Here is a 26,657-nt window from a genome sequence, read left to right on the forward strand (position 1 = left end):
CACGATGAGTTCCTCATTTGTAACCCTTGCCTCCTCCCCTGCCTCGACACGGCTGTCATCGCTCACGGATTGGATGCTCGGCAGGTTGGCCGACCATCTCTGGTCTATGTCTGAGATACTGGAACGTCGGACGTGAGACTCGACCGCCGGAGGCCAAGGACTTGGCTCGTGGCGTGGAAAGAGTCCCTCGATGATACGCTCCAGCATCGCTGGTGATCGCTCTGCAGGCGCCAGTGCGCCTTTTGTCTTGGCCATTACGATCCTGTAGGCGTCACCCCACGGATTTGTATTGGCACTCGCACATAGCCTATCGAAGCAGGCCCTCTTGCTGGCCTTTATCGCACTCTTTAGCATCGATCTTGCCGAACTGAATGCTGCGCGACGCTCTGTCTTCTCTTCTTCGTTTCGCGCACGCTGCATCCTCCGTCTTGCACGGAGGCACGCACTGCGAAGGTCGGCTATCGCGTCCGTCCACCAGTAAACCGGTGGCTTTCCATTCCTAGGTTGGCGAGTCCTAGGCATGGTGGCGTCGCACGCCCGCGATAGCATAGCAACTAGTTGGTCAGCAGTCGGGCGGAGCCAACTGCCCCCCTCGTGCTCCCTTCTCATTGCCTCTTCGAATACCTCGGCATCAAAGTGCGATGTCTTCCACCCGCGAACGGTCGGAGTGTTGGCTCTACCCGTCGCTTGCCGCCTCTCGTTGTTGTCTACACTATAACAGACCGCCTGGTGGTCGCTATTAGTGTAGCCATCGTCTACCCTCCAGTTCTTGATCAGTCCTGGGCTGGAGAACGTCACGTCGATGATCGACTCCGCGCCATTTCTGCTAAATGTACTTTTGTTCCCAACGTTGGCCAGATCTAGGTTGAGCTTTGCAAAAGCCCCCAACAGGATCTTGCCCCTCTGGTTCGTGAAGCGACTTCCCCACTCAACAGCCCAAGCGTTGAAGTCGCCCACCACCACCAACGGCGTTAGGCCATCTGGGTGAACCTTTCGGTAGACCAACGTGGCGGAGCATAGCAACTGCAGTAGAACACTCCGTTCACCTTAGCAATTACGTACCCTTCTTCTGAGGTTGAGACAACCTCCTGAACCGGGAACTTGCTCGTCGTACATATGGCCGCCAAACTGGACTTATCCGCAACCCAGTTACCGTTTCCGGGAGGGATGCGGTAGGGATCCGATATGACGGCGATGTCCGACAACGACTCAGTGGCTGCTTGGTGTAGCAGCTGCTGAGCCGCGAAGCAATGGTTCAGGTTCAGTTGCGTCACCCTTACGCCCGTGGTTTCGCAGCCGGCTTACCGGCTGGGCACCTGGGGCCTCCCATAAAGTGTTTGGCGTCCCGTTTCCCGGAATATACCATGCACTTGGGAGACTCCCCACAGTCCTTTGCTTTCTGGCCTGCATCTCCACATCGCCTGCACAGCTGGCTCCTATCGGGTCCCTTGCAGGTCCAGGACTTATGTCCGCCCCGAAGCACCGGAAGCAAATGTCTGGTTGCTGTAGTATGCCCAGAGGACATACAGACCAGCCGACCTTCAACTTGCCCTCTTTCAGGGCCAGGTTAGCGTCCGCCGACGGTAGTCGGAAGGTAGCTATCTGGGTCCCCGCCGGACCTTTGCGGAGGCGGATTGACTCCTTAGCCACCTCCACCCCGCACTTCGCTTTTAGGGCTTGTGCAATGTCGCACCCCTCAGTGATTTCGTCCAGGTTTTTAAGCTGGAGAGTCACTTCTGAGGTGAGTGCCCGCACTTGCACCTCCTTCCCTAGGACCTTTTCAGCTACCGTTTTGTACCCTTGTTCTTGGCATCCTTCCGGAGCTCAAGTATCATCTCGCCAGTGCGAGATCGGCGGATACTCCGCACATCCGCCCCCAGATCCTTGAGCTGGGTTTCCCCCCTCATCTTCTTCAAGACTTCTGAGTACTTCGACCCATCCGTCTTGAGTATGAGGGCATCACCCCTACTCCGCGCCTTTTTGACCTTTTTTGGTCCTCTGGCCGCTCCGCCATCATGTCGCGTCGCACCTTCCCGACGCTTCCTACCCTCTACGGTAGTCCAAGGGTTGCCCGTAGCCTCCACCTGTGCCTTTTCCGCGGTGGACCTTGAACCGGTTGGCGTGTGTTCCCATGGGAGTAGCACGACCAATCGTTTCTTGGTGTTCCCGGGGGCCGTTTCCCCCGGGGACTGCCTCGTTCGCTTAGCGACCTGCCCCGTGGAGCAGACCGACGCGAACGAGGGGGCGTCTGTCTGCACCTCTTTAGATGCAGTCGCCCTCCCGGTCCTGGCCGCTTTCTCGGCCGCCTTCACCCGAGCTACGAGTTCTTCGTGCTCCTTTCTGGCTTCATCAATGGTGCTCCGAAGCAGGAGGAGGCTCTGCTTCAGGTCACCAGCGATGTTTCGCCTGTTCGCCAAGAACTGGATTATGGCATCGAGTTGTTCAGACAGCGCCGCCACTCTTGGCCGCGTGTCCATACACCTTTCGACGGCCTTGACTAGCAAGGGACCGTCTACCGAGATGTCTGGTGTGGACATCGACGGATTCGCCGTTTTTCCACCTCCAGACTTCGCCGCATCCGTCTCCGCCTTCTTCTGCGGAGACCGCTGGATGCCACCTCTTGCGAAGGGATTTTGTAATCCCTCCGCACTCGTCTTTTTAAGCTTTTAGGAGCTCTCTATTGCTTGTCATGTGTGCATACGCCGCAGAATCGAAAACCCAGTCGTTCTTGTCCTCTTACAAATCGTAGAAAGCACCGTGTGAAATGTTTCACCTTTCCTTCCGTCTTTGCAGTCCCTGGCGATGTGACCGAATCGAGCACATTTCCTGCACTTCGGGCCCTTGGAAGAAGTTGGTTGTTTCACTTGCTTTGAAAATTTTTCATTTCGTTTGTTGGTTGCGAAGGCCTGACTGTTTTTCTTGCTGCTAAGCAATGGTTGCTCCTGGAGAAGTTTGGTTTTTAACGAAGTCACCCGTTATGGCGACCCCGGAATTTTCCAAGGCCATGATCATGGGACGGTATTCATCTGGAAGGCCAGCCAACAGAATCATACCAACCCAGAGATCCGACAATTTGAACCCGATGCCATTCAGCTGATGCGCTGTCGAAATCACCTGATTTACATATTCATCCATCGAGTCGCACAAATCCAAATTCGTCTTGATGAGCTTATGAAGTAATCCGATCTGCCGGGAGAGTCCTTCGTCCTCGAACGCCGTTTCCAATTTGTCCCACGCCGTACGCGCTGACTCCGCGTCTTCGATATGGACATAGATTGTAGGGTCGAGGAGCAAGATTAGCTTCAATCGGGCTTGTAAATCCTTTCGCTCATCTACCGCTTCAATGGTTCCGTTTTCTTTTATCTTCGGCTCGATGGCATCCCAGAGGCCTTCTAGCTGAAGAAAAGTTTTCGCAGCAAACTTCCATGACGACCAGTTTTCACGTCCTCTCAAACGTTCAATGGCTGGAATGTTGGATGATCCGGAAACTCCGTTGGAACTTGCAGTGCTGTTTGAACTCGTAGTCATTTTCTAGCATTGACTAAGCCCATAACCTATTGCAGGGTTAGTTAAGACGTCTGTCTTTGGTAGTGGTTAGAATATGAATAATTGTATTTCTGACATGTAATAATAATTGCTAAAACTCAAGGCTTGCTTCAGCTTCAACAGAATCACAGTCAGTTTCATATGATTTTCTGGCGGTGATTCTGAGTTATAGTCATAGACAGTTCTAATTAGTACTGTTCTTTAAATTTATTGAAAGAATGCAGGGGCGACTCATCCATAGGTGCAACCTGTGCATTGCACATGGGAACGTCAGGCGAAAAATAAATAATGTAGTGTAATGGCTGATTGAAATCTGTTTTTTTTACGTAGAACTACGTTTTTCTTTAGCCTACCGCATAGGGATATAAATAGAAAAACTATTAACGAAAAGGGGACGAAATATGTCCTTTTTTAAATGCTTATAAATCGGTTTGTTTTCAACCGACTTCTTTCATTTTGGCAGCAATTGTTTGGAAAATTATACACGCATCCACCCAAATGTAGAAAATTGTTGATTGATTATGCAAACTATTGTACTATTGATAATTGTCAAGCCTGGTTTAAACGAAAATTACGTCCTCTGATTGGTCACTCGCTGCCTTTCCCTAAAAAGGTCGACAGAACAGTATAACTAGTTAGCTGCAGTAGCGGGTTGCGCCAGTACACAAATCACAGTACACAGCAGCAGCGAGGTAGCACCAAACGTCTCGATTTGCCAGTTAAGGGCTTCGGCCTTCTGCCCGCAATAAAGTTTTGCTTTATCTTGGCAACAGCACATTCTGTGCTAAATCCAAGAAAACACAATCTGTCGCGGCCGTCTTATTTACTGAATGCGGAAACAGCTTTTACAGAGTTTGAACAGCGAAATGCCTTTCTCAAGGCGAATAATCAAGTAATTGAAGGTTAATAATTTTTGGCAATAACACAATCATGCTGTGCTGGATTCTAGCAATCAAATTCTGTCGCGGTAAAAAAAAAATCACTTTATTTACCTAATCCTCACCACTGTTGGGGCAGCACAGAGGTTGCGATCAGCATAACCGACTTTAAGCAACAAACTGCCCTGTTAGACCGCATTCATAAAGACAGTTAATTCGACTATGCAGAACTGATATGAAGTCGATTTTATCAAACAGCATGAACAGAACTTCGTCGTCTCCCAGCTGCTCAGTTGCAACATAATGCAACACGCAACAGCGAGCAAACGAAATCGCTTGATGTTAGAAACCGCAACACGATACGGGTTTAAATCGTTGCGTGTGTGAGAGCACCATCGGTGTTTATTCGCTGGAAACAAATATCGAATGCGAATTGTGGAATAATTCGTCTAAAGAATATTAGAGAATTAGACAACTGAACAGAAAGGCGTGGTCTATTTCTAAGCACCTTTCGGTTATAAAAGAGTGTTTCTGGTAAAACTAGCACAGGCGGAAGGCGAACCGGATGGACAGTCTTCACAACATTGACTGATAGTAGCGGCAGCAGTAGCAGCTGCAGCGGGTTGCGCTAGTAGCTGGGTTTCCGAAATTGCATTCGGATTGAACATACTACTCGAACGGTTGGTCACATGTCTCTGTAGCAGTTCGTTACCTCTCAACGTGTGTGGTCAGAGTGCCGTTATTCCCCCATCAGCATATCCGATATGGAAAAACAAAATGCCTTTTTCAAGGCGAATAAACAAGTAATTGAAGGGTAATATTTTTATAAAACGCAAGCCAGCATTCTGTGTTGGATCTAAACAATCATCTCTGAGAAAAGTGAGTGAGAAAAAAAAGTTGCACATACATACACACACACACATACACACATACATACATACATACAGAAAATGCTCAGTTCGTCGAAAGGGGTCGAGTGGTATATGACATTCGGCCATTGGGACCACTTTTATACCTTTGGTTTTTCCAGTGATTGCTATACCTTTCTAGGAGAAAGGCAAAAAGTGGTGTTTCGATTAGAGAAGCTTCCACGATCCACCGTAATGTTCCGTGCAAGAAGGAAGTGGTCAGGAAAGCCACGAAAAGGAAAACCAGAACAGCTTTCAAAGTGCGTGTTGTCAGAGTGCCTTATTCCACACTATCAGAACAGCACAAAGGTTGCGATCAGCAATCGATTTGGAACAGCAAAATGCCTTTTTCAAGGCAAATAAACAATTAATTGAAGGTTAATAATTTTCTGGCATCAACACAAGCAGACATTCTGTGCGGGATCCTAGCAATCGAATTCTGTTGTAGTTGTCTAATTTTTACTGTATTTAGTTATTTCCCCACTGTTGTGGCAGCACAAAGGCTGCGATCAGCATTACCAATTATGAACAACAAACTGCCCTGTTCTGTTTGAACGCCTTAACAAAGGTGATTAATTCGACTTTACAGCAATAAATTGAAGTCGATTCAATCAATCAGCATGAACGGAATTTCGTCGTCTCCCAGCTGCTCAGTTGCAACACGATGCAAGACGCAACAGCGTGCAAACGAAATCGCTCGATGGTTACAAACCGCAACACGATACGGGTTAAAATAGTTGCGTATGTGAGAGCACCATCGGTGTTTATTCGCTGTGAACAAAAATCAATAAAACTGAACAAATCACTTGCCCGGTGGTTGGTCACCATATCTCAGGAGCAGCGCGGTTCTTCTAGCTTCTCAGCGGGTGTCGCCAAACTGCCGTTATTGCCCCATTACTGAGGCAGCATAAAGGTTGCCATCAGCAAATACAATTTTGAGCAGCAAAATGCCTTTCTCAAGGCAAATAAACAAATATTTTAAGGTTAATAATTTTTTGACAACTCAAGCGGGCAATCTGTGCTAAAAAGTAGCAATTTAAATCTGTAGCAGCCGTCTAATTTACAGAATGTGAAACAGCTTTTACAGCTCGTGTTTTCAGTGTCTTTATTCCCACACTGTTGAGGCAGCACAAAGCAAGCATTAGTAGACTTTATGACTCATTAATGAAATACCTACAACAATGCATTTGTTAATAGTGTGCGTAGTTCTACGTTAGTTATGCGGTCGTGTCTTGGATACTTTAAATTGTAATAAAGAGAATAGCTTTCGTTTTTTCGCGGACATGATTGTGATTACTTTTCCAAACGGTTATTTCCAGAATTTATAGTTGAACATGCCAGTTAAAGAGCCACGAGTCGCCCCTGGAAGAATGTTATTTGTACTGATAAAATATGAAAAAAAAAAACAGTATCTAATCAGTTTGTTGTCTCGAGAAAAGTATTCTGTTTAACGATTTTCATTACTAACATTACTTGTACGGCGACATGTACGGCGATCGGTCGATTATCGATCCAATGCCGAATCCAAAATACGTCGCCATGTCACTCGGTCTTGAGTTGCTATCCTCCAATCTCCCCTAACACCTTTTTCGCGGGTCCTCGTCGACAGCACACATCCAACGAGTGCGCAGCCTATCTTGAAGACGACGGCCTCTATCGGGATTTCTGCTAAATACATTCTTCGCTGGTCGTTCTTCCGACATTCTAGTTACGTGCCCAGCCCACTGCAACCTGCCGTGTTTTATCCGCTTGACTATATCCGCCGATTTTCATGCGTCTGCGCCAAACACTATTTTCTAGTTTGCCGCCAAGGCTTTCGGAACTTGACCTTCTGTTTATTTATGCACAGACTTCGCAGCCGACTGTTTAGTGTACAGGACAATTGCGGGGCTAGCGCACTGACACTAACAGTCTCTCCCAAGCCGAGACTCGAACCTACGACGACTGGCTTGTTAGGCCAGCATCGTACCTCAAGACCATCTGGCCGCCAAGGATTGAACGCAAAATCCTACGCTCAAAAACACCAAGAGCTCGCCAATCGGCCTCTTTCAACGTCCATGCTTCATGGCCGTAGAGGGCCAAGGAAAGGATTAGTGTTTTGTAGAGTGCAAGTTTAGTACAGGTTTGCAGACTGCGGTACCTCAGCTGGTTGCGTAATCCGTAGAAGGCCCTGTTTGCAGCTGCTGCCTTTTTATCTTACGGCTAACCTCGTTGTGACATGTCACTAATGTACCCAGGTAAATAAATTCGTCAACTACTCCAAAAATTTCCCCATCTAACAACTCCGAGCACTCGCCGATCAGTTTCCTTCAGCGTCCATGCTTCATGTCCGTAAAGGGTCACCGGGAGTATCAGCGTCCTATACAGCGCTAGTTTTGTGCGAGTTTGCAAACTACGGGACCTTAGCTGGTTACGTAGTCCGGAGAAGGCCCTGTTTGCAACTGCAACTCGTCGTTTCACTTCACGGCTCATGTCGTTACCAAAACAAACGAATTCATCAACCACTTCAAATCGTTCCTCATCTATCTTCACTTCAGCACCACCATGAGAACTTCCACAGGGAGTTAATGACAAGTCCCAATCTCGCTGTTTTCCTCTTAAAAGGCACGAAGGCTTCATCCACGGCCCTACAAACGATACCGATGACATCAATATCGTCCGCAAAACCAAGGGAGAGAAGGGTTATGTCACGATAATTCCTACAGTCCAGGCGGTGGCCTTTCTTGTAGATCGGGTATATGAGACACCCCAACCAGTCTGAGGGTTAGCTTTTCATCGGACCTCACTCAGCTTATCCGATGTAAAGCACGATACAGCTGTTCACTCCCGCCTTTAAAGAGTCCGGCTGGGATGCACTGCATTCTTCACTTCACCCATGGATGGTGAATCTACAGCTTTGCCATCATCCTCAATCACCATCTTGCTCCTTTCGACTACGCTGTTTTCTTCACCATCCAACAGCACACTAAAGTGTTCCTTCCAACGTCTGGCCACCTCCGTTCAATCGGTAATCAGGTTCTTCTCCCTATCGTTGCACATGACAGGGGCTGACACGTTTCGGTTCCTAATTCCCTTATCCATCTTGTAGAATCTTCTCGCATCGTGCCGGGAGAAGCAACCTTCCGCCTCCGCAAGAATACGCTCCCAATGCTGTCGTTTATTCCGGCGATGGAGTCTTTTTCCAGCAGTTCTAGATTCCCGGTATCTTACTACGCCCTGACGAGTCACAGCCGTGGTTAACGCGGTTCTTTTCATCCGTCGCTCGCTGGTACTCAACATCAAACCATTCATTGGACATGGTTGTCGCAGAAGTACCCAACACTTCTTTCAATGTGGTGCTATTTGTACTGTGGATATACCTCCACTGTTTATTCAGGTTACCTTCAACTTGATTCTCGATCCGCTCATCAACCTTCTGCAGGTACTCTGTAGCCACTTCTCCAGTTGATAGCCGCTGGATGTTCAACTGTATCCCCCTTGGCGAATCTTGGATACCACGAGATAATGATCCGAGTCAACGTTTGGTTCTCTAAACGACCTCACGTCTGTAACGTCTGAAAAGTCCTGTCAAGACCATCAGTCAGAACATGGTCGATCTGAGAGCAGGCCTCCATTCAGGTGCATCCAGGTGTGCTTACGTATATTCCGGCGTGCAAATTAAGTGCTACAGATAGGTATACCTCTGGCTGCAGCGAAATTGACGATTAATGTCGTGTCCTGGGCACTTATTATACGTCTTTTTCAGGAGCTCATAGAACTTGTCCTTCTCTTAATCGGGTTTGTCGTTGGTCGGTGCATACACATTGATCAGGCTGTAGCTGAAAAGTTTGCTCTTGATTCTCAACACGCATATACGGTCACTGATCGGCCTCCATCTAATGACGCGCTTCACCTGTTTCCCTTTGAGCACGAAACCGACTCCTCTTTCTGCTTTCACGCCGCCACTGTAGTAGATGTGGTACTTAAATGAAGTGCCCGCAATAGGATCTACTGCCCGGAATTAGCGTTCTCCCGCTTTCGGCCACCTCACCTCCTGTATGGCAGCAACCTCCACATTCATCTTTTGCTCTCTAGCCAGGATATTCGGCATGCTGCCTTACTAGGGCTGCGAAACCTAGTCTCGCGACGGGGCTGCCGTCTCAGATATAACTGGCAAGCGATTCAACCGCTCGCTCCGAGTCAGACGCTGTTGTACGCCGCCCCTAACATGGGGATACAGCCGCGTACGATCCCCCTTCCCAGTCAGCATACGACCATAGTTTCCACCGGATGCTGGTTACCCGATCTCCGCTAAGTTTACTCGTATCCCGATCGGCATCTCGTGGAGATTGGAATAGGAGTTGCTGGACAGAGGTGGATGACTACAATAGGGTCTCAAGTGACACGTGCCCAGCCATTTACCAATGTAAACATGCTATGTAAAATAGGTTTTGTTGATGATCACAAATATTTTTAGAGCGAAACCGGTTTGTTTGATCGGTGTGACGTCTTCGACAAAGTTTCAGATAATAATTTTGCTTTTTTTTTAATATTTTGAGATATTTAATTTAATTTTATTTTTTCAATTTTTTTTCTTGTTCCCCATTTCTCCATAAATGTTTAGCTATTCTTTTGTAGTTTTCGAAAAAAAATTTTAGATAATAATTTTATTTTTTTTTACTTCTCATATTTTTCTGTAGTTTTTATTTTTTTACGGAAAGAACAAATTACTATCTACAACTTTGCCAAAGATACCGTTTCATAATTATTTGTAATTATCAATACCTTCTTTACATATTATTTTTACATAGCTTTTCATAAACGAGTCGTGTTTCAAGAAAAAAACCAATAGTACCAAATAGCGTCTTTTGTCCATAGAAACCTTTATTCAAAGTTTCAGCCAAATCAAAATGACAATTTAAAACAATATTAAAACTTATCATTTTTTGTGGAAATATTCATCAGATAATGACTGAAATTTGGAAACAAAGAGATTCGAAAAAGAATAAAAATATATTTATTATTCCTGACAAGAGACTCATTCAAAAAATTAGATTGAAAGATTTAAAGTGAGAGATTGAGAATTTTGTTACAAAAAATTGGAATTGAACAATTGAAAAATGGGAACTGAGAAAAAGAAAGTTTGAGTAAAGGTGAGAAATTTAGCAAATAGAGACAGATTGGATAACCAAGAGACATTAGGTTTGATAAATCAAAGTATAGAGCCGGGGAGGTACGAATATTGGTAAAGGGATTGATAGAGAAAATCAGAGTTTGAAAGAAGCAAAGATAGAGAGAAAGAGATTGAGAAAAAAAAATAGCGGTAGTGATTGAGAAAAAGGGAGATGTAGATTGGGAAAGAGAAATAGACTGAGAGAAACGGAGAATTATTAAGAAACAAATATTGAGAGAGGTCAAGATCAAAAGAAACAGGAAGATTGAGGGATAAACAAGGATTGCAACTGCGACAGATAAGAGAGAGATGAAAACAGAGATTGTTGAAGGGATAGAGTTTGAGAGGTATTCAGAACTCTAGAAAGAGACAGAAATTGAGATTGAGAGGTTGATAAAGAAAGAGATAGAATGAAAGAGTATCTTCTAGTTCAACTGAACTCTTTATGAGCATTGTCAAATTTGTCTATATCTGTTGGTCTAAAAACCAAATATTGTAACATCGTGTCTCAACTACTTCAATTTCAAACCTAATAATGTTCTACAACCCCGTACTCCTCATGTTATAACAACCCTCGAATACATACTCTGTAAAATTTCGTCCCATATGTGTCTAAATCACTTTTCTGCCAGTACTTATGTATCATCCATTCACACCGCACAAACACACACACACACATGTACTAATCCGGTCCTTTCATTTGTCAATGTCTAACTGCACCTAGGCTCGGCAACACCGACCACGGGAGATAACATTAGCGTGAGCAATCCTTTCGACGATCCCGTTGGTCCTCAGCGACCTCCCTATCAGCAGGGTGCTCCCTATCCACCAGCTTCACGGCCACAAGGTACGGTTGTTTGTCTCACACTATTCCCTTCACCTGCTCATTTTAACTCCTCAAATCATTATCGTTAGCATATTTTTACTCCATACGAATAATAACCTAATGATTATTCTTCGCTTTTCCAGGTGCCCCTTACCAGGCACAACCCGGTGGTTATCAATATGGTGCCCCCGATCAGTACGGTCCAGGCGGCGCGCCCGGTCAGTATCCACCTGGTCAGCAAGGTCAATATCCACCTGCCGGTCGGCCCATGTACCCTCCCTATGCTCCTCCAGAATCTAGTGAAGGGTAAGTAACTTAGGTTTTCTTCGTGGAACATTTATAAAACATTTGTTTGTTCGCAATCCACAGAAGATCGACTCCGCCAGCACCAGGATCCGCTCCACCAGCCGCTGGCGATCCGTACCGAGGTTACGGAAGTGCCCCTTATCCGCCACCACCACAGCAGCGACCTTACCAGCAACCTCCTCCCGTCAGCTCTGGCCCATCACAAACACCGCCGGCGGGTCCACCAGGTGCGGCTAGTCAACCACCGGTCAGTGGTGCACCAGGACAACAGCAGCCGCCATCAACACAGGGGCAAGGCTATCCAGCAACGCCACAACCTCCCCAGCAGCCAGACTACTATCGGCAAGATCAGGTACGTTGTCATCGCATACGAAGCATTTATGTCACACATTCAAAACGACTCATTTCACCACACAGCCTAACCAACCAAGGAGGCATCCAGACTTCGAGAAAAATCAACAACCTTATCCACCCTATCAGCAACGGCCGCAGATGTATCGTAAGTATACTGATAAAGCAAAATTAAAGTATCGTTGGTGGAAACTATGTACTTAAATTTACAGCTGGTGGATGGCAGAGTGGCGCAGCTCAATACCGAGGCCAATATCCTCCGCAGGGTCCTCAGCAGCAGTGGGGAACGCACAACGGGCCGCGACCAAGTGGGCCACCAGGACCGCCTGCAGGACCCCCAGGTACACCCGGTACGCCAAACCAATGGAATGCCGATGCTAGCCGATATCCTCCAAGTCAGCAGCAACCTCCTTATCCGCCTCATCAGCAGGTAAGCTTTCACTATCGCTAAAAAACAACGATCAGTTCTCATTAGTTCTTTTTCCCGTGCAATCAGGGCCAACAGCAACCATGGAATCAAATGCCGCCAACATCACAGGGTTCACCGTTACGACCACCTCCGCGCGGTGGCAAACCATTTGCATCGATGCAACAGCCCGGAATGGTCGGTAGTATGCCAGCTGCCCAACCACAGGTTCCAGGTGGTCCTGTTGGTGGATCGACTGCAGGTCCTGTTAGCGGGCCAACAGTGGCTCCAGCCCCAAGTGCCACAGGTCAACCGGGAGCTGTCGGTCCTAGTAAACCGATGCCAGCAGCGCCGTTCCCTCCGACCAGCAGTGTCGCTCCAAAACGAGACATTGTCTTTCCGTCGGACAGCATAGAATCAACAACACCTGTCACGTACCGAAGAAAGCGTATCAACAAGTTAGACATCGGTCAAACCGATCCCTGGCGGATATTTATGGCCCTGCGATCGGGGTTACTAGTCGAAAGTACTTGGGCGTTGGATGTGTTGAACATTTTGCTGTTTGATGATTCATCGGTAGTGTACTTTGGACTCACTCATCTACCGGGGCTTCTGAATTTGCTGTTAGATCACTTCCAGAAGAGCTTGAGTGATATGTTTGACACGAAAGACCGAAAAAATCGACATGGTCGGGCGTACGGGTGGTTTGGAAAGGAGGTCGATGATGGAAGCGACGAGGAAGAGACAGAGAGCATGACGAACGACGAGAAGAAAGCAATCGAAGGTGTTAAGCTGGAGGAAGAAGAGCCACGAATGGAGATAAAGAAGGAGGTTGGCAGTGATGATATTAAGATTGAGAACGGCGAGGTGGACACGAACGCAGATGGAATGCGATTTAAGAAGGAACTACACCAGCAGCCGCAGCATCGCGTTAGAGGTTGCAAAAGGGCTAGAAAAACCTGTGATCTTGACTTGGGAAGTGTGGTGCATCCACCGAATCCGGAAGATCGGATAGTGGTGTTTAATTCTACCACCAACTATACAATGAGCTCCCGAAAGGGTCTACCGGTGAAGATTCAGCCGGCCGATGATGACGTGTTTGTGCTGGAGCATCGAAGAGAATGGGACAAAACAGCTGACCATCGGTACCACCGGGAGACAGAGGTCGGCGGAGATCCGTGGACTGCCGGTCACTCGGAACCAGACCCACATGACTATATCATGGAAACGTTCCAGGCCGAGTTTGTAAACATTCCATTCGCTAGAATGATCAAAACTAGTAAAAAGTATAAAGCACGATGCAAAAACAACAACAACAGTAGCAGTACGAATAATAATCTGAAACGCACGCAGAATAAGTACGCGATAGAAAGCGACGATAGTGATAGTGAACATCACCAGCAGCTAAAACAACCACAACGCAGTAGGACAAACGGCGACAGTCGGATCATGAATGGGGATGAGAGTAGTGAGGCTGAGGAAGATACGAAACCTCCTTCCGCTCTTGCAGGAGTGAAAAACCTTGTGGTTAAAAAGGAACTCAATGAGGTAACCGCATCGAGTGATGCTGATTGTCGGGAGATCGATATGGAGTTGGAGAAAAGCAGTTTGTCAAATGGACCGCAGGATGCAGCTGCGGCGGAGGAGTCTGACACAGCCGCAAAGGAGAGTAGTGAAGTGAAAATGGAGATCGAAGAGGAGTGCAACGCCACTCAACGGACAGTAAACGAAGAAGAACGAGAGAAAAAGTTCAACGTGGCCGCAACTATTCGAGACCCAGCGAAGGTGCTGAAACGCCGAAGAATGAGTGATTACGAAGATGAGTGTTACACGCGTGACGAGGCCAGTTTGTACCTGGTTACCGAAGGTCATGACTGTTTGGCTAGGCGTTGTGTGGCTATCTCGAATATTCTACGAAATCTGACATTCGTTCCTGGCAATGAGACCGAATTTGCTCGCAGTTCGCGATTTCTGTCGATATTAGGAAAGCTGCTGCTATTGAATCATGAACATCCAATGCGAACGAAGAAAACTAGAAACTACGATAGAGAAGAGGATGCGGACTTTTCTGATTCTTGCAGTAGTTTGCAGGGTGAATCGGAATGGTGGTGGGACTTTCTAGTGCAAATTCGAGAAAACATGCTGGTTTCTATGGCCAACATTTCTGGTCAACTCGATCTCTCAAGATTTGACGAACCAATCTCTAGGCCTATCTTGGACGGTCTGCTGCACTGGTCCGTGTGTCCTTCGGCTCACGGCCAGGATCCGTTCCCTACGCTGGGAATCAACTCAGTATTATCGCCACAGCGGCTAGCGTTGGAAGCCCTGTGCAAATTGTGTGTTACCGATGCCAACGTAGATCTTGTGATAGCAACACCTCCTTTCACGCGCTTGGAAAAACTTTGCTCCGTTCTAACGCGACATCTGTGCAAAAATGAAGATCAAGTGCTGCGGGAGTTTTCGGTTAATCTGCTCCACTACCTCGCCGCGGCTGATAGCGCGATGGCACGAACGGTGGCTATGCAGTCCCCGTGTGTATCCTACCTGGTAGCATTCATCGAACAGGCAGAGCAAACCGCACTGGGAGTAGCCAACCAACACGGTATCAACTACTTACGCGATAATCCTGATTCAATGGGAACTAGCTTGGATATGCTGCGAAGAGCCGCTGGAACTTTGCTGCATCTGGCAAGACATCCGGATAATCGGCCCTTGTTTATGCAACAGGAGCAACGTCTGCTTGGTCTAGTCATGAGTCACATCCTTGACCAGCAGGTCGCTCTTATAATTTCCAAGGTCTTATTCCAGTGTTCACGAGGAACCGGTCCACTAACGACAATGGAGATTGAATCCCCTAGCAGTAGCAATCGAAAGGAATCGAAAAAATCTACAGACAAGGATCACCCATCCGAAGCCACGAAATCATCAATGCATTTAAACTCAATCATTGCCAACAGTGGTAGCAATAATGCAGCTATGGCACCTCCACCCCCGTCGGCATCTTTGTCATCTGGTGGTGGTTCCACATCATCCAAAAGTAGCGAACCGCTGACGCAGTTGACATCTTCGTCTCCTTCGACAACGGCAACGATGCCAGCTCCATCGGCTCCGGTCAGTGCAAGTTCAGGTCCACCAGCGTTTGTGCCGCCACCTGCAGTTGCTACATCGCCGTCGTCAACTTCCTTGATTGGCAGTCCAACTGCGAGCGGCCCAGCGGATGTTGGTTCTCCTCCTGCTCCCCCAACACAAACACCTCCGACCCAGCAGCAACAACAGCCGCCACAACAACAACAACAACATCCGATAATCGCTTCTTCGTAGTGGAAGAAATCGCTCATACAGAAACATGTTCAGCCGGTAGCTGATGAATATTCGTTTGCTGATTAATCATGCAATTGGGGTAAACAATTAGCAGTAAAACAAGGCAGCGGGAGAGGAATACCTAGAGGGACATCTTGGTGACAACTGAGAATGCGAAACGAAAGAGTAAATATTCTTGTGTACAGTAAATTTTAAGTGTTTCTGCAAGTAGGATTACGTGGAACGAACGAGTAGAGAGTGAGTAGTTTAGAGTGAATAAGTGAGCGAAAATGCAAACACATAGGACAAACAGAAACTGAAAAAGGAGACAAAAACAATACGCGATTAAATGTGTAGTAGAATGTAATTTGACCAACAGTAAAAACCTGCTAAGGTTGGGTCGATGGTCACCGGTGTTGAAGCGACCAACCATTGATAGTTACGGCAGCAGAGGGCAGCAGAAGTGCTGTGTTGGACAGTTTTTCTTTGTATAGAGAGAAAGAATTAGGTTACTAAGCTTTATATGGGGATGGAGGGATGTGAACTGCAAGAAAATTTAAATACTAAAACTCCGGCAACTGTTGCAAAAAAAAAGAATTTTGCTTTAATTACTATCTATCCGTAGAATCAAACTGAAACATAATCGGGTATTTGTTGTCTGTTAGGCTTAGCGTTTTGTTTGCAGGTTTTGTTTTTTTTTAAATATTTTTTGGTAATGCGGTGACACTAGTAGCCAACAGTAGTCGTTCCACAGCGCTTTACTCTGACTTGAAAATTGCACGTTTTTTTTCGGTGAGCTGAACTCGGATTGAAGGTCATAATCAGTGCTTAACGGTGAGATGACAATCTAACGATCTTTTTTTGCGTTTTCGAGTAAGTAGAATGTGATTTTCATACCGTTGTTGTTGCGGATTTTTCAAAAATCGGCTTGCAGCTTCATTAAACAAACGGTCACTTCACTCTCGGTGATTAGTTGATCATAACTAACAAAACTAGGGTTTGTATCGATTTTTGGAAAGTAATGGAATCAAAGTAAGTGTAGTGTTTGAATAGGTTTGTTCTTTTAACCTAAAACTTTTATTTCTTCGGATTAGAACTGAATTATTTTTTTTCTCGGACAATCCGTTAAATTCTCAAGGTAATTTATTAAATATTTTGATTTGGCTTAGTTCGACAGGATATCTGTATCTGATGGTTTTCCGTAGAACAAGCATCCGTTTTTCGAATTTATTTCGAAGTTGTTTAGTGTTGCTTGAAATGGGAAAATCTTAAATGAACTGTATGTATACTCATAGTGTTAACTGACGAAAGATTAGCGTTACAGCAAGACAAATGCATCGCTACTACCCTAAAAAACCCCCACCTCCCCTGTGTATAGGTGTCAAACTATATATTCTATTGTTGGTAGACACAAGTCGACACGGTCGAAACTGTACAGTTTTTTCCTAGGTAAGAGCGACCTTGAACGAGACGAACTACTTAATCGAAAAGGAATATAAGGGAAACCTTTCTCTCTGTTCCACTGAACGGTAAACGAAACAAAGAAAAAACAAAACGCTCTAGGATTGGAAAACACGTGTAATTAGTAATTTATTATTGATGCTTCGACCCACAGCTCCAGGTTTAGAGCGTGAGGGCTAATGACGAGAAAAAGAAAACATTGATCTATTAATTGATTGATACTGGAAGTAAATTAATGTGTTAGAAGTGTAGCTAAAGTAAAACTATATGAGTATAGCAAAAAACATAGAAACAACAAATAGAATATATTAGAGTGGTCCTTGATTACAATTGGGTAAAAAGCAACATCAGTAAAAAAAAAACAAACAAAACAAAATGAAAACGTGAAAAAGCTCTGAAAGCTGGAATTTCCAAAGGGCCGGAAGTCGTTTGTGGTGGACTTCTTTCGGAACTTATAGCGATATTGAGGGCAAGTGAACTAAATAAACCGAATCTCTGTTAGACTAAGAGATGACTAAACGAATATTTAAATCCTGAATCACACACACGCATACATTAAAATGAGTCACGGGGGCAGAAGAAAACACATGCTGCTGAACACTAGTGAGATATACGGTTTAAGATCTACGCTGATCCCGCTAGAGGGTTACATGAGAATGAGTTAGCTGTGGTAAACAAAAAAAAAAAAAAAATAACAAAAAGGTAAAATATGAATATCTGTTTATCTTCCCACTTTTTTCCGTTGTACAACTGGATGTGTGTGTAACAAGCTTACTGAATAAGAACCCTAGGGAAAAGAAGCAAACTTGACACGCTCATAAGGGCGGAAGCAGTACCCTATTTGTTTCCGGCTTATTTTTAAAACTGCAAACCCAGAAACAGAGCATAGAGTAGCTGAGCTAAGTGTAAATTTGAAAAACAAAAAGATACTGCTTTGTATAGTTGTGAAGCGAAAGCACATAAAATGCTTCTCCACTTCACTTCCCCCATTTAGTGTTGGTTCTCTGATTTAAGCTGAGAATAGGTTTCTTGCATTGGAGTTTATATCAGTAGGGTTTTTTCCTCCCCAGCGAGCTTGTCGTTGTCTCTCAGTAAGGAAATTAAATTATTATCATTTTTGTACGGACCCTATCTACCGCGGATTAAGGAGTAGCACGAACCTAGAACCATTTCCTTTATAGATTGATTTATAAAGGAAGCAACGAGTAAATAGTAAAACAAGCACCGTTGACAGAGAATAAAAGCAGAAAACAAAAAAAGTATATAATAAAGTGAATCTTTATTAAGAAGCTAACGTTAGCTTGTAGGACGGGAACTCTTAATAACCTATTATGTAATGAAACAATGCAGAAGAATGCAGTGGATACACAAAGGAAGGAAAATATATAAATGTCAAATAAATTCAATTAAGGATAATTTAACATTAAACACACACACGCTAATTGGAACACATGGATTGGATGATAAGATTTGCGATGCATACGAGTAAAGGCAAAGAAAGAAAATCAACAACACGTACATACAGAAGTAAGAGAAAATAATAGCGAAAACGGAAAGAATGAGACGAAAAATAAACAAGGAAGGGAGTAAAATTATATAATGAAACTATTTGTAATTATTATTATTGACATAAAAGTATAAATACACTTAGTTTTTTTAATTAAAATAATAAAAAAAATATAAAAAAATGTGGGCTTTCTCTATTGGAAGACCTGGTGGAAGAGGCCCTCGAGGGGCTTTGAAGAAAGCATAAGAGTGAACAAAGGTGAACCACCGACGAAATAAGAAAGGAAATTCAGCGGTAAAATGTTTGGCAATAAGAGAAGGCTCTCGAATATGATGATACACGCGACGCTGAAATGGAAAAGACAATCCAATATTTCTTCTGTCACGATGCTAAAAAGAAATAGAAGAAATGATAAACATCATAGCAAAACTAAGTCGAAGCTCAAACGAAAGAATATGGACTCATGGGCTTAGTTGAAGGTAAATTTAAAAATCTGAATTGGAAAAAACGACGACTAAACAACATAATTTTAGAGATTTATATTTAAACAATAACAAATCGCACGAGGAAGTCAAGACGTTGGCACCGATGCGTTAGTCCACGGATCATCAGTAGAGATCTTAGTTGAAATCACCTTCCCGAGCGACAATGTCTTTAATCCATCAACAATAAGCGGAAATCAAAATGAACATAAAAGGTAAGCAATTGCCACGCCTATGCAAAGGACTTAATTACTGCAGACCACAAACATACAATACGAAAGACAGTTTGTGATTTATGCGGCTGCGTTACATAATCAATATTTCGAGTCGAGATATGATGCGGGCCAACAGCCAAAACTTTTGCTAACCACGCGAACTTTATTAAGCATGGTTCGTATCTGCAACTATATTGATGATCGCGTTCCACGTCGATTCTCTAAAAAAGCCTGCGCCGCAGCTCTATGGTCATCATGCTGATAATACCGATGTCATCCACAGAGCCAGAATTTGATATTGGTGATAATGATCTTGATGATAATAATGGTGGTGCCTATTCTTTGCATGTTTGTTTTGAATAAACATCAATATGAAAAATAGCTGATCCTCTCTGATCTCAAATATATCTGGTTGGATCACGTCCGGCAACCGCTCGCTCCCCCACTTTTAGAAGGTCTGTCTCCCGAAAGAAGTCAACTTTCCAGTGGCTGCAACCAAAACTAGAACACTTTTCTGTACTGGCCAGCACGTGCTTGCGTCGACTTTCCGACAAAAGGTTCTGTTTTCGGCAGATCTGACCTCTGATTTGATCTGATTTATTGTTCTAATAGGTAGCCGCAGTAAACATGCAACTCTTTGACACTAGACAATAAGCCATTTTTTTGACGCCATGGCCAATTTATCAACATTGAGCTATTTTTCTATGACTTCCAACGACTGGGGTCGAACTCATCTTTTTCAATTTAGATTTTTTATTCCACGTGAAAAAATATTTCAGTTCGTTCCGTTTTGTTCTGGACGCGTCTTCCAGAGGGAGATCTCACCAAGTTTACTAAGTTTACGTCGTATACAAATAACGTAACCCTAAAAATCTAGATTTCAGACCCCCTCCCTCCTATGTAACAATAAGTAACCTTCGATATGACTCCCCCTAAAATTACGTAACACTGAACAACTTGACCCCTCCTTTAATTAACAATTTTGAGTAAACATCACAGTTACGTAACTGTCTCAGTTACCGCTTCTATTAACAATAAGTAACGCAGACTCAACCTCCCTTTTGGCCAGCAGCCAAGCTTTCTTCGTCGATAACGATGGCGTCCTGGTCATAATTGGATAGAAATCATGTGATCTCTGGGTGAGAAATGATAAGCAGAAGATCTTTTAAGAGATGCATCAGTATGATACCTTTTATTGTCATTATTCAAGTAATACATTGCAGTAAAATTGGATCGAAGTCTAATCAATGTGAATTATCAGGTTATTGCGGTACTTATTACGGGAGTCACTTCACGGTGAAATCAGAGTGAAGTGAACAAAATCCTATTACGGGACTCACGTAAGTGAGAAAAACGACGCAAAGTGACATCTGCCGCGGAATCTGGGTCATTACGAGTGTCATATCAGTGAAGTGAGAACGGAAAAAGCGACGTTTCGCGTGGAATTATTTCACGACCATTTTGAACGGTGAAATGATTCCACGAAGATGCCATAAGTCTTAAAGTTGATTGATTTGTGATCTAATGGTAAATATTGGATTTATTCTTCAGTAACGAAACGAATCAGAATTTGATCCGTGCCTTAAAGCGGTCCAATTTTCATTTTTTGCCCGAAGAAAAAAATGCAAACTAGTTCAGGAAATTTTTGATACCGAAAAAAACATTTTTTTTGATGCCGAAATGCAGAACACGTCAAGATCTGGTGTTATCAAAAAAAACGGAAAAAACGACTTTCTGGGACTTAGAGATTTTTGAGCTGGGAAACAATCTCATTTCAATTGTCCTATTCTCAATTTCACTTCACTGTCAATCTCACTCCACGGAGGTGATTTTTGTCACCTCACTTGAGGTGGAATCGGGAATAGGTCTAAAAAAGTGAAGTGAGCGTGAGAGTGAAATATATTTCACCGTGAAGTGACTCCCGTAATAAGCACCTGCAAGTGAAAATCTATCGAGAGGCACTCCCTGAATGCCCTATATATAATTGGCTCATATGGCCATAATTCTCGTAGTGCAATTCAAAATTTCCATTCGCTAAGATGTCCAGAGTAACCAACTTCCTAGTGTTGATTGGTCTGATGACGTATAGTTACGGTCAGAATTTAAAGTGTGCCTCAAGTTCTAAATATTACATTCCAGCTGTTACGGTAAGTCAAAGCACTCGAAGACAAAAGTAGTTTACAGTAAAGTTTTTCATCTGCTCATTCCGGCTAGGGCAACTGGTATCAAGCGACAGAATATTGCAACTCAATTGGAATGCGTTTGGCGATCATTGCCAATGTTTAGGACAACGACAATGTACTCGCGTTAGTCAAAGCGGGTAGCAAATTCAACCCCGGAGTGTGGATTGCTGGAAATGATCTCGGCAAGGAAGGGGAATTCTTTTGGCAACCAACGGGGATGAAGTTCGATTATACCTACTGGTATCCGGGTCAGCCAGATAATTATTTAGACAATGAGCATTGCGTTGAACTTCGCTTGAACTACAGTTTCAAATGGAATGATCGTCAGTGTCTGGCGACACAGTACTTTGTGTGTGAAAATGTTGAATCTAAAAAGGTGGTAGTGTTATTTTAAATGGTGTTCATGAAAAAACTCTTTTCAAAATATAAATAATTCACAATGCTGAGATTATTTCATTAAGGGAATCTAGTGATTACAATAGTACCGTATTCCGCCTCACTTCCCCTCGGCTTTGTGTCCATTCGGCCTTGCGTCCATTCGGTCTCGCGTCCATTCGGCCTCGCGCCCATTTGGCCTCGCGTCCATTCGGCCTCGCGTCGCGATCTCGATCTTCCTGCTTGCGCTTCTTCCGAAAGACCGAGTTTTGCCTGTTCCATGCGCGTCGGTAGCGCTTCACGTTTGCCCTCGTTGTTACTCGAATGTTACTCAAACCATCTTCAAGTCAAGACTGCTTTTCCGTCGCTTGTGCTGTTTCCAGCTACTGCGCGTCTTCTGTGCAATTTCGGAGTCCCGTAGAGAAGCACTTGTTTCAAGACCGTTTGTACCTACTCCGGTTGAATTGTTAATTCTTGGGCCATCAGTGTAGAAAACGAGCCTTGTCGGGTATTCGGGCCACTTTATTCCCAAATTTACCTTTCGGTCTCTATATTTTTAAAAGGTGTATTAAACTTTGCTTTTGTTCCCACTTTACAGTTGAGTGGCTCGACTAACTTAGTCATGTTTCAGTCGACTTTCCTAATAAAACAATTCGCTTGACTTGACAGTGACTGAAGTTAAGTCGAGCTAATTGACTGGTTTTATGTATTAGGACCCTAACAGTCTCTTCCGAGTCCGGATTCGAACAACTTGTAAGAATCAAATTATTGGGTTGAGTCATAAGTAATTTCGGTTTTCAACAAAAGATTCCTACACTTGTATTTTCAACCTATTGTCTTCACTCCAACCATCTAACCTAAATACCATTCGATAGTAGACATTTCAATTGTTTTTACCAAAATACAAATAACTGAATCGATTCAGTAGTGGTCATACAACAGTGGCTGAAAGATGTAACAGAAAAGTGGGGAATATCGGTATGTTTTATTGTTCTATTCCCGAAAAGGGAAGAACACAGTACAGGCACATAAAAAATTGTGCGATGTTCACGGTGCAGACTGCTTAACGGAACTCCAATGCCAGAACTGGTTTGCCAAATTTCGTTCCGGTAATTTTAATGTTAAAGATGCGCCACATTCAGGAAGACCAGTTGTAGCTGAGGATGATTAATAATCGAGGCAAACCGCCATTACACGACGCGAGAGATGGTAATCGACAAAAATGGACAATACATAACTGAATAAAATTATATCGAGGCAAACCGCCATTACACGACGCGAGAGATGGTAATCGACAAAAATGGACAATACATAACTGAATAAAATTATTGTCTTTGAATATCATAGAAAACCCGAAATGACTTATGACTCAACCTAATAAACGTATAAGGATTAACATTTTTTTTAGAGACAAGAAATATGATAATGTAAACCGTTAAAAAATTGGTTATCATAACCTGAACCTGAGCTAAATAGCAACTCAAACGTTACCTAGAAAAAGAAAACAAAACTAAAACTACAACTCAAGCTATCACCGAAACTTAAACCAGAGTCAGAATTAGTATCACGATAAAAACTAGAATTCGCAGCTAATAACCAGAGCCAGAATTGGCACCAAATTTAAAAAGAATATTACCAATCTAATTAGCGAGTTTTTTTAGATGAGACGAGTTGAACCACAATCAGAGCCAGGAATAAAACCAAAATAGGTACCACATTTACACCAATCAATAGCAAAACCAGCGCCAAAATCATGGATCAGGATAATGATCTCAACCACAATCAAAACAAGGATGAAAGTTTGAACCATAATAATAACCAGAATCAGAACCTGGATCAGAATATAACACTAGAACTAGAACGAGGGAATAAAACGAGCCAAGAGTCAGTCGTCCAGTCGAAAGAACAGAGAACAAAAGTTAAAACTAGAGTAGCAAGAACAAAAACTTATTTTCAAAGAGCACATTGAGAGTATACAAGCAAAGTGCATCGAATATACGAGATATTTATATCTTCTCATTAATCGAAATTCCAAACTTTGTTTAAAGAATAAACTTTTGATTTACAAAGAAATTTTTAGACCAGCAATGCTTTATGCTGTACCGATCTGGTCAAGTTGTTGTTTAACAAGGAAGAAAACGCTGCAAAGGATTCAGAATAAAATTCTGAAAATGATTTTTAAGCGTCCTCCTTGGTTTGGTACACTCGCATTACATAGACTTACTTGTGTTGAAACATTAGAAGCTATGTCAAATAAAATTATTAACAATTTTCGACAAAAATCGTTGCAATCCTCAATTGCTACGATAAGCTCTCTTGATAGCCAATAAGTTAGCAATTATGTTAGTTGTAAGTTTACTTCCCTTTCTTGACAAGTAGGTTTAAACTCCTACGAATGATAAGTCCTAGTTGCGAAAGCAAACAAATCCTAACAATTAAAATTACAATTTTTCTAACAGTGTTGTCACCATTTATGATTGGACACACATACTCATTGTTTACTAATATTTATCATAAATACTTAAGCTACTAACATATCCCCCCCACCTTAAAAAACAGAGTAGCAAGAACAATAACAACTAATAACCCATGATAATAAGCAATTTTTCTGCTCATGTCTGGTTGCCATTTTTGCTATTCTTTTGATAGATGTCATTTACAACACAATGTTGTCCTAAAGTTTCAAACGGTTTTCTGATTTTTATATATCAGCTGGAAAAGTGTAGTTTTCTGAGCAAAACGTGATTTAAAAAAAATGTTTATCGTTTTCCTTCGATTTTTAAATGAAGAATAAAAAACTGCTCGAAATGCCTTAAATGACAGTTCTCTCATACACCGTACATGAGCGAAACGTCGAATAAGATCTTTCGAGCAGTTTTTTTATTTTTCATTTAAAAATTCATTTAAAAAACATTTTTTAAAAATCACGTGCTCAGAAAACGCGGCTTTTTTAAATGATAACTGGTATAGCTTTAGGACCCAATTGAAACAAGAGTTAATTTATTATGTTTACCGATAACGTGGCTCTTGGATTGCCAAATTAGTTGAGAGTTGTTATGCTTCTAATATTTATTAAAATTACTGGTTGATGAATCAAACTAGAAACACTGTGTACTTTACTGCCTATTATCGCATATCAATCCCATCTGGAAAATCATCGAGTTGAGAAAACAGCGCTTGAAGATATTTTTCTTCTTTTGGGTATTTCACCTTTTTGGGGAGGGTTATTCTCATATTTTCGACATAATATAATGAAATAGACATTTATCATAACTTCTTTATAAAAGAATAGTTTTTTCGTAAAAATTGCAATGAAAAATTAGGTAGAGACTTATATGCGGTTATTTAGGCCATCGAGTAGCAAAATAATCGTATACCAGACTCACTCTTAACCGCTCTGTGTAGAAGTAGTTATATTTTGCTTATGCATTTCGACAGCTTCTACGCTGCATGGAGAATGGCGGAGACGTCCCTCTGACTTTGGGGTCGTTGTTAAAAAAGCAAAATCTAAGGTTAAAGTTTTGGATATGATATAAAACGAAAATAAAATTTGTATCGGCCTTATTAAATCGTGGCGCAACACAAATGTGTCGACGCTTGTAAATTCGATATCCCTTTCCGACCGAGCCCACACAATTGTGTAGGTAAAAAATGACGGATAACAAAACCTAAATCGGAGCAATTCCTATATAAAAACACTTGCTTGCTCTAATTTTTTGTTTTTCGTAGCAGCTGCGATGTTGACAATAGCGTTATGAGAAATAAGACAATGAATAGGACGGTCAAAAAGCGAGAGAGAAGATTTTGTTTGAGTCACCTTCTACCTACACAACTATATGGGGCCGGTCCGAGAGGGATATTCGAAAGGTGGTAAAATTGCTCGATAAGGGCTTTGCTTACTGCCTGCAATTCAATCTAGACCGGGAGAGTCCAGCTTTGTTTTCTTGGTAGAGCACTTTTTTTTTTTTTAAACTCTAATATTTATTTAGGCCCAACCGCGAAGCATAACGGGGCCGAATATCTTTTGGAGTAGGGAAAAGCCAGCTTGAGTAGAGCCTGTATCCCGACTGCTCCTCCTCAAACAGGCATAAAAACCCTCTCATCTTTTCTCTTTAAAAAATACAATTTAAAAATACATGTCATTTAAGCCTACGACTAACATTAACATCAAAGTTTTTCTCTTTATAACTAAATACTAATCCTTACTACTATTCGTTGAGGGTGATGGTTCCTTATCTCTTTGAAATCAAAACTTATATCTAAGATCGGTGGATCCTGTCTCTCAAAAAGAAGCGATGATTCATGTTTCTATAAAAAAAATGAACGAAAGAAAGAAGAAAAAAAAAACAGAATTAGTGTGAAACTTTTTATGATTGTTGTGTTGGGAGAAATTAGGAGAGAAAGCATAGAGATAATCAAATTCGATACTTGATATCTCTTAAAAAGTCGTAAATGGGTATTACAAGCGCGGGGTTGCGGCTAGCAAGCACATCCCGTACTTGCATTGTAAACGTCTCTTTCTGTTTCCGGAGAGAATCTATAAGCTTGGCCCTTGCTCTGTGGTACTTAGGGCATACGAAGACTATGTGGTCAATATCTTCGTACCCTCCACATTCGCACAGATTACTATCGACTAAGTTTATTCGATAGAGGTGTGCGTTTGCAACATAGTGATTGGACATTAGGCGCGAAATAACTCGAATGAAATCACGAGTTAAATCTAACCCTTTGAACCAAGCTTTTGTAGACACTTTGGGCGAG

At 43.2% G+C, this 26,657-nt stretch overlaps 1 protein-coding gene across 6 annotated transcripts in view; it reads left to right on the forward strand.

Annotated features, from left to right (window-relative positions):
• The window catches only part of LOC129730702 (trithorax group protein osa), a 356,997-nt gene extending 338,175 nt beyond the window's left edge, over positions 1–18,822 (forward strand). For 4 of the 6 annotated variants that reach the window (XM_055690236.1, XM_055690238.1, XM_055690237.1 and 1 more), the window contains exons 12-17: positions 11,209–11,331; positions 11,454–11,616; positions 11,680–11,968; positions 12,034–12,115; positions 12,180–12,397; positions 12,464–18,822. In XM_055690236.1, coding sequence (XP_055546211.1) covers positions 11,209–11,331; positions 11,454–11,616; positions 11,680–11,968; positions 12,034–12,115; positions 12,180–12,397; positions 12,464–15,694 — 4,106 coding nt within the window. In that variant the 3' untranslated portion in view covers positions 15,695–18,822. The remainder of the gene's footprint in view (positions 1–11,208; positions 11,332–11,453; positions 11,617–11,679; positions 11,969–12,033; positions 12,116–12,179; positions 12,398–12,463) is intronic. The other 2 variants (XM_055690240.1, XM_055690241.1) reach the window with 1 other exon arrangement.
• The last annotated feature ends 7,835 nt before the right edge of the window (positions 18,823–26,657 follow it).

This window comes from Wyeomyia smithii, chromosome 3 (assembly GCF_029784165.1).
Source record: "Wyeomyia smithii strain HCP4-BCI-WySm-NY-G18 chromosome 3, ASM2978416v1, whole genome shotgun sequence".
In the NCBI taxonomy this organism is placed as follows: Eukaryota; Metazoa; Arthropoda; class Insecta; order Diptera; family Culicidae; genus Wyeomyia; species Wyeomyia smithii.